General features: G+C 54.1%; 1 protein-coding gene across 22 annotated transcripts in view; it reads left to right on the forward strand.

Annotated features, from left to right (window-relative positions):
• The window catches only part of PLEKHA6 (pleckstrin homology domain containing A6), a 141,588-nt gene extending 133,221 nt beyond the window's left edge, over positions 1-8,367 (forward strand). For 21 of the 22 annotated variants that reach the window (XM_027074787.2, XM_027074789.2, XM_027074786.2 and 18 more), the window contains 4 exons: positions 66-199; positions 699-844; positions 5,577-5,700; positions 6,322-8,367. In XM_027074787.2, coding sequence (XP_026930588.1) covers positions 66-199; positions 699-844; positions 5,577-5,692 — 396 coding nt within the window. In that variant the 3' untranslated portion in view covers positions 5,693-5,700; positions 6,322-8,367. The remainder of the gene's footprint in view (positions 1-65; positions 200-698; positions 845-5,576; positions 5,701-6,321) is intronic. The other variant, XM_027074790.2, reaches the window with a different exon arrangement.
• The last annotated feature ends 5,158 nt before the right edge of the window (positions 8,368-13,525 follow it).

Genomic DNA, 13,525 nt, shown 5'->3' on the forward strand with positions numbered 1-13,525 from the left:
AGGGCGGAGGAGGAGGAAGCCTGGAAGGGGGTGGGATGGGGGTGGTGACGCAGGTCCCTCCGCAGCTGTCCACGCCGGACAAAGTCCTCATCCCTGAACGGTACATTGACCTGGAGCCCGATACGCCCCTGAGCCCCGAGGAGTTGAAGGAGAAGCAGAAGAAGGTGGAGAGGATCAAGACGCTCATTGCCAAGTCCAGGTAACAGGCCTGGGTGAACCTCGACGACATCTGCCCACCCAGGCACCCAGGGCACCTGGGACATTAGCGCCACCGAATCCAGCACCCCACCCCATGCCAGTGGGAGCCCTGAGCCTCCCCAGCAGAGAGCGTGTGGAGGCCGTGGCTCGAGGCAGCGGACCAGGCCCAGGCCTGTGGCAGGGGCCGCGACGCCGCCGCCGTCAGGGGTCAAAAAGACAGCTGGGTGCAGGCACGTGCTGTCGTCAAGACAAACTGATGCGTTGCCCTCTGGTGACCTCTCTTCCTCGTCGAGGCCGCCCTAAATGTTCACCTGAACCTTCTGATTCATTTTAAAACATTGTAGGAAGGGGCCCCAAAATGTGTTCGGCCAGGGTCCCACTCACCCCATACACAGGCCTCCGGCCACCCTGCCAACCTCAGTCCACAGGCCCCCGCCCCAAGCCAATGGGACCATCCTGTCCGCCCCCCACTCCATGTCTGTGTGTCTGTGCCTCCTCAGTATGCAGAACGTGGTGCCTGTCGGCGAGGGGGACCTTGTGGACGTGCCCCAGGACTCAGAGAGCCAGCTGCAGGAGCAGGAGAAGCGGATTGAAATCTCCTGTGCCCTGGCGACCGAGGCCTCCCGCAGGGGCCGCATGCTGTCTGGTGAGAGGGGCCGGGCCTCGCTCCTCCAGGGAGACCGGCTGACCAGGTGCAGGGGAGGAAGCTCAGTGCTGCGAGGGGGCCAGGGACAGAGAGACCGTCAAGATCAGGATAAGCATTTATTGAGCACCAGGTACTGTGCTAGGCTCCGCGGGGTGCAGAGGAGCCAGAGTTGCATCCAGGAGCTCAGAGCCATGGTGACCCTCCCAGCAGCTCCGCAGAGGAATGGCCAGAGGCCACACAGGAAGCAAGCGAGCCCCCCCCCCTCCCCCCCCCGGACAGCTCGAGGAAAGGCACAGCCAAAAGGTGATAACTGAGTCTGGTTGGGAGTGATAGGCATGGAGTGAGGGCCAGGCATCAGGGCCTCCTTTCATGGCCCTTTCCTGCCGCGTGCACATGGGAAGGTGGAGACGCTCTAGGTGGCCGCAGAGTTGAGAGTGATACAGTCACCAGCCTGGCTCCTGACCCGAACCCACTTTTCTGCTCATTAAAGATGAGCATGACGAGTGGACTTCACACTGACCCGAAAGCGAGAGGGTTCCAGGTGGACACGGTGAGGCCGGAGCCAGCCTGAGATATGGCCCCAGAGAAGGTGAGAATGGAATCAGGAAGAACGGACAAGGCTCCAAGACAGCGATTATGTCATGAAGCCTGGGGGGGACGGAGCGCGTCCTCCTCCTCAAGACAAAAGGTGGTGAGGACAGAGACGAAGAACTTTGAGGGCCAGTCCAGACGGAGGCCCAGGAAGGATGCCAGGGTTACAAGGGCTTTGGTCGAGGAAGAGGAAGAGGCAGAGACAGGGTGCTGGCCACAGGGACGGTAGCCTGGGCGAGGTCAGGCCTGTGGCCAGGAGCCCGGTGGAAGGCATGGCGTTTCGTGCTGGTGATTAAGAGGGGTTTGAATTCTGGCTTTCTGAGGCTCCATCTCCTCTGTAAAATCCAAGTCAAAATACCTGTCTGGTGGTGCAAGGAATGTCGTCAATAAATGCTCAGCACCTAGCGCGGTGCCTGGCCCTTCGTCGGTGCTCAATAAATGCTAGCCAGGTGTCGTCATGGTGGCGTTGGTGACGGTGGTCGTGGCTCATTGAAATAGCAATAGCTGAAGGAGAAGTAGGGTCTGTTTGTGGTTTTTCCAACTATTTTAAATATGGATATTTTTAGAAACCAGAGGGCTTTCGGCTACCACAAGGGGGATTTGAGTACGCCTTGAGGAAGAACCTACTGGCAGTTAGAGTCTAGGGGACATTAGATGGGTGGCCGAGGAAGACCCCCCCCTGCCCGGGTGGGGGGGGGGCGGTATTTCAGAAAGAAGCTGTCAGTTGGGCTGGAGTCGAGTACACGAGAAAGGGACGGGCTTCAGACAGCCCCATCCTGCAGCCAAGGGCGGCAAAACCAGTTTGGCTGCACGGAGGCCTCTAGCTAACCTCTCTGTAGTTTAGCCGTAAAGTGAACTTGAATCTTCCAAAGATCAAATTCCCCATGCCCTGGGCAGAAGGCAACTTCCTGTTTCGAGGGTTAGAGCATACAACACTGTTTTTAAAACTTCCCTCTGCCTTCGCCGCAGCCCCTGGCTCTCTCGGCTGTAGTCTCCCAGCCAAAGGTTCCATGAAAACAGAACCCACCCCAGCCTATCAGATTTCCCTCTTGATAGACACCGGCTTACATTTCAGGGTCTACGCGCTGAAAGCAAACTATCACTTCGCTTTTGCCAAAACCCCAACTATTTAAAAAATGGCACAGCGGGGCCAGACCTCAGACTAAGCCCACTGTCCCCCCTGCCCCTTGGCTCGTGGCCCAGATTCCCAGAGCTGCTGCTCTGCCAGGGACAGCGAGGACTGTCCCTGGGCACATGCCGTGTGGGCATAGGTCCAAGCCCGGGACCTGAGGGCTGGGCCCGGGGCCATAATAGCAGGGCGGCGTGCACAGGATGGAGGCGTGGTGCCTGAGCGTGGGCGTGTGGTCAGTAACGAGCGCTAGAGCGCTTATCGGTGTGCCCGATGTGTGCAGACTCAAGAATGGTGTATCTGGGAAGACGTGACAATTTTTAATATGTGTGTGTGGCACGATGTCCCGTGCGGTGTCTGTATTCGGGTGGTGTTTGCAGAGGCGCACGTATCTGTGTGTATTCGGGTGTGAGGCGTGAGTGTATACGTGTGCAAGATGTCTACGGATATGGTGTGGAGACCATTATTTATGAGTACAGGTGGCATTCGGTACACCGTCGGAGTTACATATGCGTAGGTGAGCGTACAATATAAGGATGGAGGTGGTGTTTACGAACGTATGTGTTTGTGTGCGATTGGCGCTTTTTTTTTTTTTTTGGCAGTATCGGGAATGATAAAACGCACTTGTGTGTATGTCGTATATATGTACACGTGGCAGTACTGATGTATCTTTGTGTGCAGGGTGGGAGAGAGCACGTGTGACATTTATTTGTTTGTGAAAGAGAGAGCGTGTGAGCAGGGAAGGGCAGAGAGAGAGGGAGAGAGGGAATCCCAAGCACATTCCGTGATGTCAGCTCGGAGCCCAGCATGGGGCTTGATCCCCATGAGATCGTGACCTGAGCCGAAATCAAGAGTCGGACGCTCAACCGACCGAGCCTCCCAGGCACCCCGTGACCAATTATTTATGCATGCAGATGGGGTAGTACTTGTGGACACACAGTAACAGTATCACATCTGTCCAATCCATAGCTGCTACATATGTGAATTTTAACTATTGCAGCGCATACATTCCTGATACGTATTTTGTACTTTTCTGCCTTCCTAAGGAAGTTATATTTAATGTAACCCATTTTGCTTGCTCTTGCTAATTTAGTATCATTGTAAATATCCTTATTTTGTGGATCTGTTGAAGGGAATGCCCTTAGAGGCTATAGTTGGTACAGACTGTGGCAATGCTAAATGTTCCCAAACTGTTACACTTTTAAAGGTTTTGTATCTAATTTTGCAAAAGACTTTTTCCTCCTTAGTTGTGTCTTCTTCTAGCTGTCAGTAGGTCTCTTGATTCCTTTCTCTCCCCTAATTTCCCTGCTTCTGATCTCCCATGGGGTAGTAACCCAGCAGGTCAACACCTATTAGAATGGTATAGAAATTGGGGCGCCTGGGTGGCTCAGTCGGTTGAGCGTCCGACTTCAGCTCAGGTCATGATCTCGCGGTTCGTGGCTTCGAGCCCCACGTCGGGCTCTGTGCTGACAGCTCAGAGCCTGGAGCCTGCTTCGGATTCTGTGTCTCCCTCTCTCTCTGCCCCTCCCCTGCTCATGCTCTGTCTCTCTCTGTCTCAACAATAAGTAAAACATTTTTAAACATTAAAAAAAAAAAAAAAGAATTGTATAGAAATGAAAGTAACTGGATTCCAAGGAGCTCATCTATGAATAAGTGTAAGAGCCTCACTGCATGCACGTTGGAACATCAATTTGGCCTTCCTGAAATAGCCCTTGCCTGTTTTTTTTTTTTTTCCATCTTTTTGACTATTTTAGAAGTCGAAGCTGCCACATAACTAACCATTGGGTCCACGATACAGACGCACAACTGTGTGTTCCGAAAGCGTTTGTGAGTGTGTTTGTATGTGAAGTTACACGTGTGTTGGGTCACGTGGAAGAGAACAGATTTGGAAGTGCACGCGCACACATATCTGAGATGTTTGTAGCACGTGTGGAGGTATTATCGGATCCTGTGCACAAACTATGTATTGTGTGTGGGCAGACACAACTTCCTGCTCACGAGAAAGTTCCAGGTCTTATATACAACTGTGGGTGTACGTATATATGCAGTGGAAGCTGCCCCGGCCCCCTCTCTTGCGCCGAGGGCAGGGAAGGTGATGAGGTCCAGGGCAGGGTGGAGAGCAAGGGACTAGGAAGTTCGATGCCAGGATCCTTCTCTTGAAGGAAACAGTGTGACCCTGGGTGAGGTCTGGTTCTCCTCTGAGGCCAAGTGAGGATGTTCTGTCTGCCAGTCTCCTTTGCTCACAGCCATACAGGGGTGCCCAGGGACCTGGAGCCCGCACAGAGCTGGTCCCTCATAATACGACCCCCCCTTCCCATTGCCCTTCCACTTGGCTAGTCTCAGTATGGCATCATAATGATAATTAGAGTAAAATCCATTAATTCAAATGTCACCACTTTAAGGTTTGTAATGATTTGTTTGGCTTGGGGGTGAAGTTTGCCCTTCCTGGATTGAGGAGAAGGGGGTTCCCCGTGATAGCGGGGCCGTGTTTCCAAGACCTTGAGCTGGTCTGAGTTCACGGAGCTCACGTCAACCCTGCCGGAAGCCTCCGTTTAAATGGAGGGGATTCCCCCACCCCGGTGACAACTTGGATCCAGTCGTCAGATGGGGGCCTGACGATCTGGGCTAGTGTGATTTTACTGCACTATTCATCATCATCGTTAGCGACGACACCACCGTGTATAAGGCGCCTTCGCTGGTCCCCTTCGCGCCATCTCCCCGTTGCGCGGACGGGAGTGGAGCCTCCGCCCAGAGAGGCCGGCCTCGGCCGCGGTCACACTGGTTCTCAGCAGAGCCCGCAACCGCCCCGTCTCCTCCGGGGACCCCGTGCTCCTCCGTGGCGCCCGGGAACGAGGCCAGCTCCGCTTCAGCTCCCCTCTCTGCTTGCCTCCTGCCTGGCTCGCCGCCTGGGGAAGGGCCTCGCTTGCTCTGGGTGCCCCGCCTCCCCGCCCCTCCCCCACCCACCTCCACCCACCCACCCCTATTCACCTCCCTGTTCATTTCTGTTTCCAGTGCAATGTGCCACCCCAAGCCCTCCCACCTCCCCTGCTTCCCCGACTCCACCAGCCAACCCCCTATCGTCTGAATCCCCACGGGGCACCGACAGCAGCCATACCATGCGGGTCTGAGCTCTGACGTAAGAACTTTTCTTCTGTATTTCATCCACCGCGGGGAGTGGGTCCCCCGCCCCCCACCCCCGTGAGCCATCCACACCCCTCATCCCAACATCGCTTCTCCCGCACCCCCAGTGCCCCCCCCCACCCCCGCCGCTCCCTCCGCTCCCTCCACCTGCTTGAGCCCTCCGGCGTCGCGTGCAGTGCTGGGCTGGCGCCGGCTGGCAGGGCCGCTGCTTGGTACCGCAGTGCCCGCGGGCTTTGCTTCTCCAGAAGCAGACAGGGACAGAGCTGAGGCCCCCGCTGTCCCTCTGTCGGCCAACAAGCCTTCTACCTGTTGAGATGCACAGCGGTCCTGCCGCGGAAGCCCCCAGGTCACCCCCAGATCTTCCTGTAAATTAAAATCACACTGGAAACGGTAGCAAAGGCTGTGCATCTTTTCTCCCCTCGCACACAGCCGCTCAGTATCAGGCAGGTGGAAAAGAACACGGACTTCCATTCATCTGTCCCCCTCTCAGGGTTGGGGGCGTGGGGCGGGTTTCCGCAGGGTTCTACAGGAAGAGACCTCTGTCTCCCGGGGAAGCTTGGCTGGAGTCGGTTCTCGTCTGGGTAGCACCTCTCTGACCCGTTTCTCTTTTCTCCAGTGCAAGCCCTGGCCGAGGCCAACGCCGTGAAGCTGCACAGAGCCACGTTCTGAAGGCCGCCTCTGCCCCCCGAGGTCCTGGTCCCCCACCCCGGCCCCCCGCGCCTGTGCTCCCGTGGGAATGCTGCAGGGAGCCAGGCTGGGGGCCGGGGTTGCCGCCGAGAGGATGCCTCAGTGTCCACACGCCCGCCACGCCCGGCCCCGAAGCCCCTCGCTACTCAGATGGTGGTCCTCGGCCAGGGCCCGAGAGGGCGGGCAGGGAGCACCCTCCTGTCTGGTGCCCAAGTCACAGGGAGCTAGGCCTGGCCCTGCCCGGGCTGGTGATGGCCTTACTGGAACATTTCCTGATGAAGAGGATGCCCTGGTGGGAGAGACGCCCTGAGCCTCTTAGGTTAGGACTAGGGGAAGATGGACACGCTGCCTCTTCTGGGCCCTCTTGACACCGAGGACGGCACCTGCCATCATGTCCTTCCCCCATCAGCCCCACCCTACTGCCCCGGCTGTACCCAGGGCTTTGACACATCTCTGCTTATGGGTGCTCCTTGGGGGTCCAGTGGAGACTGACCACCCTGCTTGAGCCAAAGACAAGATGACAAGACGTGGGGAGAGGCTCCTCGGCTCCCGGAGGGGACAGTGCTGGCTGTGGGTAGAGAGCAGCACGCAGGTCTGTGCAGCGTCTGAGGGCAGGTTGAGAAGGGGTAGAAGAGAGAAAGGGAGAGTTGGAGGCGAGTGGGAGGGAGGACAAGGAAGCAGCAGGAATCGTTTGCAAGAAAAAGGACAAGGCAGAGATGCAAAGAGGGGGTACGGGATTGGTTTCCCCAGGATGGAGCCTTAGCTTCGTGCCAAGTACAGTGCCAGACTGTCAGCTCCGCTCCTCCACCGGGTCCCCCAGATCCGCGGGCTGCCCGCACACTGGCTCCCAGAGGACCCACCAGCAAGCACGTGGGGGCCTGAGGCCGTGGGGACGAAGGTGTGGGGATGCTGGTGTGGGTGAGCAGGTTGGAAGATGGCTCTTTCTTAGGTCTGGGCCTAGCGTCTGCCTCCCCCTACTAGGCTCAGGGGCCGAGAGAAGGACCTGTCTTCTGTAGGGTGTAGTCAGCCTTGGGGCCTTTCCTAACCTTGTTCGGGACATTTCCTTGTCCCCCTTCCCCTTGGAATGGGCTGTGGGCCAGCTGAGCGAGTGCCCTGGAGAGGTAGCACAGCCTTAATCTGGGAGGCCAGATTCTAGGACCCCACCCCGCATTCCAGGCGTCCGGATGAGGCTGTATGGAAGGACTCCCTTCCGGCCTGGCTGTCTCACAGTCCACCTACCCAGGGAGGCCGGTGGAGGAGACACAGAAGCAAAGCTCATTCTTCCTCCTCTGTGGCTCGTCTTCGAGGACTGTAGCCAGAGAGGAGGGAGGGGAGAGAGTGAAGCTGGAAAAACCTCGGCCCCTGGGCCTTCTCTCTGCCAGAGCTGATGCCCGGAGACTTCCCAAGAACGACTACTTTATCTGCCGCCAAGTCTTCTCCAGCCCTTCACGGCTGGGACAGTTACTGGTTCATATGCAAGTAAAGATGGCAGTTGATTCAACAAATATTTATCAAGCACCTTTTATGTACCAGGCACTGTTCTAGGTGCTTAGGATATTCTCGTGCTTCTGCGGGATTGCAGGCTGGGGAATTTCACTTCACTTTTAGCAGAGGTGTTGACCGTGACCTTTGGCTCCATTTCCCATCTTTAGCACAGCTCGAGCACCCCAAACCTGTTTTTTTTTTTTCCCTCCCCTACACACTGGCGGGCGGGATTGGCCCTCTCCCTCATTCCGGCACCTTTCTCCACCCACAAGAAACGGCTCTTCGGGGGCCTTCCATGCCTCCTCCTTTCTTTGTCCATCTCTCCTTTTTTAAAGTGGTATTTTTAGAACTACATGTAAAATACCAAGGATTAACGCCTGCCACCTCGCTCTCACCTCCTGTTTCATAAAGCTGGCTCTTTATGTTGCTTTACATGCCTTAATATATGTTTTATGAAGATTATACATATTATAGATATATACATAATATATATATTTGTTTGGATGTCTGGTCCTTTCCCAGAACTCCTGCCCAGGCCCGTTTTCTCCCCTTCACTTTCCACACCATTCCTACCTAGCACGTTGTGGCCACACCCCATGCCTTTTGATCCAAAGAAGGGGAGAGGACAGACTTATTTTAAGACAGATCTATTTTACGCTTTTATTATAAAAGCAAATCTATTTTCAAAATGTGCAATGTCTGAATGGAATTGGCCGATGGTAGGAGGAGACTGGGGCGGCTGCCTCTAGGTCCGACCCTGTGTCCTTCCCTATCCCCCCCCCCCCCCCCCCCCCGGCAGCTTCCTCCTCCTATTCTCCAGTCTGCAAAGGACCAGTCCCCAGAGCTCACCCAGAGAGCATCTTACCAGGGCATCCAGGCTCTTGGAAGTCCTGGTCTAAGGATTTGATTACAACTGTCAACTCTTGATGACCGTCTAAGGTTACGGGATGTGAATCCTCTCAAAGGAAATGTTTACAGTTGTGTGCACAAAAGCACACCCGTGCAGGCACACACACTCCCCCGATGTGCTCCTGGACCTCCTCCCTTCATCGGTCTGCTGGAAAGGGCAGACAGTTTAATGGCAGCCTATGCTAAACAGCACCAAGAATTCTGTTCCCTGATGGAGCCAGGATGCAGTGCAAAGGCCAAAGGAAAACCGTTTGGGATCACAGGTCCTTCAGCACAGACACATTCAAGTTCCTCGGACTTCTCACACTCCTTGATCCCTTTCCGGTCTGGGTCACATCGACGACCTCTGTCTCCCTCTGTGACCTTTCCTCTGGGGGCTGTTGATAAGGGGACGGTACCTCGGTCTGGCATCCAGACTGCGAAGTCAGCTTCTGGACTGAAGCGAGTCCCACGGACAAGGTAACATCTCAGCCTTGCCCAGGAAGCCCCCCGGGACTTTCATCTGGAGGGCTGCCGCTGGGGTGCTGAACTCCGCCGGCTCGGCCTTCCACGCTCTTATCCGCCCACAAAGTAGGCAAGGGGCTCTTGCCTTGCAAGGAAGGTTTCGGGCAGAATGGAAGTCTTTTGTCCAGATCCGGAATCAAAGGTTTGGGACTGTCACAGAGCTCCTGGCCAGCATTTGAAGCCTGACCTCCCAACTCTGACATTTACTGACACCCTATTCCCAGCCTGGAGCATCTTGTTATGAATGAACGGGGCCCAGACGGAGGCCCAGGGCTAAGTGACCCACAGGGAGACAGCCCTGGTTACTATTCTAGGGCCTTCCCAATTAGCACATTACCTTCCTGATCAATAACCAAGAGGCTGTAATCAAATACCGCTACTGTCACTTTAAAGATTTTCTGAGGTCGCAAGCTGTGCATACTTGCTCTCCTGCCTTGGGGAGAGAGGCATGGTCTTGGGGCAGGGCTGAGAATAGCAAGACGGAATCAATTCCTTTCCCCTGTAGGCACCCCCCACCTGGCAGCTCTTAAAACTAAGGAAAATATGAAATATACGTATATATACATATATCTATTTATGCACATACTGGGGCCAATTTGATTTGCTAGCATTAGACAATAAACCATACAAGGAAATGTATGATCTCAGTGTCTTTATTTAGTATAAAAGTGACCTTAGAAGAAAAGTTAAAGTTAGATAAACAGAGGGCATCTCTGTTGGGGACCAAACATCTGTAGCAGCTGCTTTAGCATCTTTCTAGCCAACAAGCCCCTCCCCGGGGAGGGGCCTCCTGACTGAGAGTGAACGTTCGCTTCCCCCGCCCCGCAGCATTCTTTCTAGATCTAGGTACTGAAGAATCCCAGTGAGCTCTGCATTTGTATCTTGCAAGTTTGTATAAACCCAATACAGGAAATAAAATGAATGGTTTGTACACGTGCCGTGTGTCTCTCACTCTGTGCCTGCCTGTGGCTGGCCTCGCGGTTCCGGGCAGCTTACAAGCTTGGCAGAAAAGGGGAGAGGGTCTGGGGTGGAGCCTTCCCTGTGGCTAAAAGCAAAGCTGGGTCCGTGGTGTGCTGCCACCGCGGTCATCTCTTCTGTCCGGGTAGCCCCGAATCAAGACGTGTCCCAAGCAAGGTCCTGGGTAACGAACATTAATTAGATCAGTGTTCAGATCCTGGAGACTTCCCTTGACTCGTCTCCGAGACTGACAGTAGAACTCTAGGAGAAGACAATTCTTAGGTGTTCTCAATTACTGCACAGTGCCCTGTACTTCTGCTTGAGGGGACAGCAAGGTAGATGATTTGGGGAGGGGTATCAGAAAAGCCACCCCAAATTATACTCATCCAGCCTCAGTGCTTTGGGTTTATGACCTTTGGCAGGTACTCAGTGATTATCAGCTATGGATCCTCAGCGTGAAGGACTTTATCAGAGCTTCTCAATTTGAAATCTTGAGTAATAGTCAAGAAGCCCTGTGAATTCTATGCGGTGGAGAGTAGAAAGAGAGAGTGAGCCCAGGATAGTGGCAGGCCTCAGCTGGGCCCCTGCAGGATGTCTCGGGAGAGGTGGAGGCATTAATGGTTCAAGGTAGAGAAGAACTTTGAGAAAGAAGAAAGGGGAAGCAGGCCTCTTTCAATTCCTGATTTTGCTTTGGTCTGGTTCTAAGGGCTGATTTCAAACTCTGGACACCTGTTGTCCTTCCTAAAGAGCTAGCAGAGAGCATGTGTGTGTTTAACAAATAATAGGAGTATATTTGGGGGTTTTGTCACATCCCCAGGAGAGCTAGACGCCTGTGGTCCTTTGTGAATCCGGGAGAACTGGGATCGAAGCAGACTCAAGAGAAAAGCCACTGGAGCTGGAGGAGGTGCCCTGGAGAACTTTGGGCTCTCCAGGGCCTGTGTCTGTCTGCAGTTCCCTCGGGGCCAGAGCCGGAGGCTTGGAGAGGAGGTGGTGGGACAGGAGAGCACAAGACATGGCTGGGTGTTGCTGTCTCCACAAATGGGCTGGTTCCTGTCCAAGAACGGTGCCCATGGGGGGAAAAAAAAAGAAAAGAAAAGAACGATGCCTATGGATCTCTGCCTGCTCCAACTCCCGGCCCAGATCAGCCTTCTAATCAAGCCAGGCTGGGGTTGGAAACGGGGGTGGTAGTCAGGAAACGTAAGTGAAAACGCACCTAGCAGAATGCCCTCCAAAGAGAGCTGCTCTGGAACAGCGTGGTCATGTATTATTCTTGGAGAGAGGCATGATGGGCTCAGGCAGGCAACCAGTCTTCGGATCCTGCCTCTGTGGCCAGGGAACGAGGCCCACTCCACAGCCCCCTCATCCCTGAGCCTCCGCTGCCTCCTGGCCCTGCTCCTGGCCCTGCCGAAGTTTGGACAAGTTCCTGAGTCTCAGTTTCCTGGTCCATGAAATGGGGATATCAACCACCATTTTACGGAGCTCTAGAGAAAGTCAAATGGGAACACGAATGAAAACTCTGAAAACTCAAATTCATCTACAAATGTGAGGAGGCAGTGGTGACGTGGTGTAGGCCCCTGGGGAAGAAAGAGAACGTCTCCCAAAGACGTTCTCCCACGTTCTCCCACTTTGCTACCTCCACTGCCTTCGACAAAGACATCACCAGGGCCCCTGCTGTCCAGCCCTTTGAGATGTCCCTCCCCTCCCCACCTCTATTCCTCCAGCTCCAGCCTTCCAGGGCCCACAACCTCCTCCCTGGGGGGTGCTCCTAAGAAGGGGCACCTGGGTGGCTCAGTCGGTTAAACGTCGGACTTCAGCTCCGGTCTTGATTTTCCGGTCTGTGAATTCAAGCTCCGCGTGGGGCTCTGTGCTGACGGCTCAGAGCCTGGAACCTGCTTCCGATTCTGTGTCTCCCTCGCTCTCTGCCCCTCCCCCGCTCACACTGTCTCTCTCTCTCAACAATGAATACACGTTAAAAAAAAAAAAATTCTTTTTAAAAGAAGGCGCTCCTCTCTGGGAGTGTGGGCTGTGGACCAGCCCGTCCAGGCCCGACACCTGTACCCAGCGCTGCCATCAGGGAACCAGGCCGGGAGGGCCCAGTTTGAGGACGGTCCCGTTCTTCCAAGCTCACAGGCAAGCTCCATGGTGGCGGGAAGGTGGGGGGGGGGGGGGGGGGAATATTCCTAACTGCTATTTTATACACCTGTGCGAGCAGCTAAGCACCACATTTGAGAGAAGTCTTTCAATAACAGCATTTAATAGTATACCAACACTAGTAATATTAATAACAAGAGCAATGATCATAACTATACTGGAAGAGTAAGAACAATGGCTCATCAAGTGTTTACTGTGAACCGGTATCCGGTTCCGGTTCTGTGCACTCCCCACGCACTTACTCACCAGTCCGCGTTCTAACTCTAGGGGACAGGTACAACTCTCACCCAAGACGCTGAGGCACAGAAAGGGTAAATCAAGTGTCCGAGGTCTCACGAAGCTAGGAGGAAGCCCAGGCCCACTCTGACTTCAGAGCGGAAGCTCTTAACCTACCAGTGGTTTCAATGGGGGTGGTCGCGCCCCCTAGTGGAAATTTTGGAAATTTGCGGGGAGCTTGTAGTGGCTGCAAGGCACCGGGCAGATCTCCAAAAACAGTAACTTCTATCCTGCAGGACTTTAAAACGTACAACCAACCTAAACCCATTTCTAATATAAGTTGGTCATACGGCAATTCATAATAGTACGAAGTATAAGTTTCTAAGTTTTTTTTAAGTCAGTTTCATGAATAACTCGGTAAGTTACGAGATGGTCTTAATGGAGAAGAAACTTAAATGGAATAAAGACATGGTTTAAAAATTGAGTTAAACTACCACATACATTGTCCCCACAATGCAGTGGAACATTCAAGCACTGTTTCCGTGGTTGAAGATGGTTCCAAGTAGGGTCTTACTGAGCAAGCACAGACGGACTGCAAACATCTAACGGAGGAGATCTGAGAGAACCGACCATTACAGCAAAGATACCTGAAATGCAGGAGATCTCATTAGATCGCCTTAATAAATGTTTTTAGAGATTATTTCATAGGATTGTCATTCTTTAGATTTTTTAAGTTTTTGCAGCCTCAGCATGGACACCTAAGTTGTACGGATTCCGTGTGGTAATGTTTGGGGATGCTGTCTGTTTTTTCTCTAGCTTTCCCCGCCCCTGTCCCGGGGGCCCACATGCAATTGTCCTCAGGCACTTGTATCCCCAAGTCCCTTTCCAATGTAGCCTCCATTCCCCACTGC

Source organism: Acinonyx jubatus, chromosome E4 (assembly GCF_027475565.1).
Source record: "Acinonyx jubatus isolate Ajub_Pintada_27869175 chromosome E4, VMU_Ajub_asm_v1.0, whole genome shotgun sequence".
NCBI classification, from domain to species: domain Eukaryota; kingdom Metazoa; phylum Chordata; class Mammalia; order Carnivora; family Felidae; genus Acinonyx; species Acinonyx jubatus.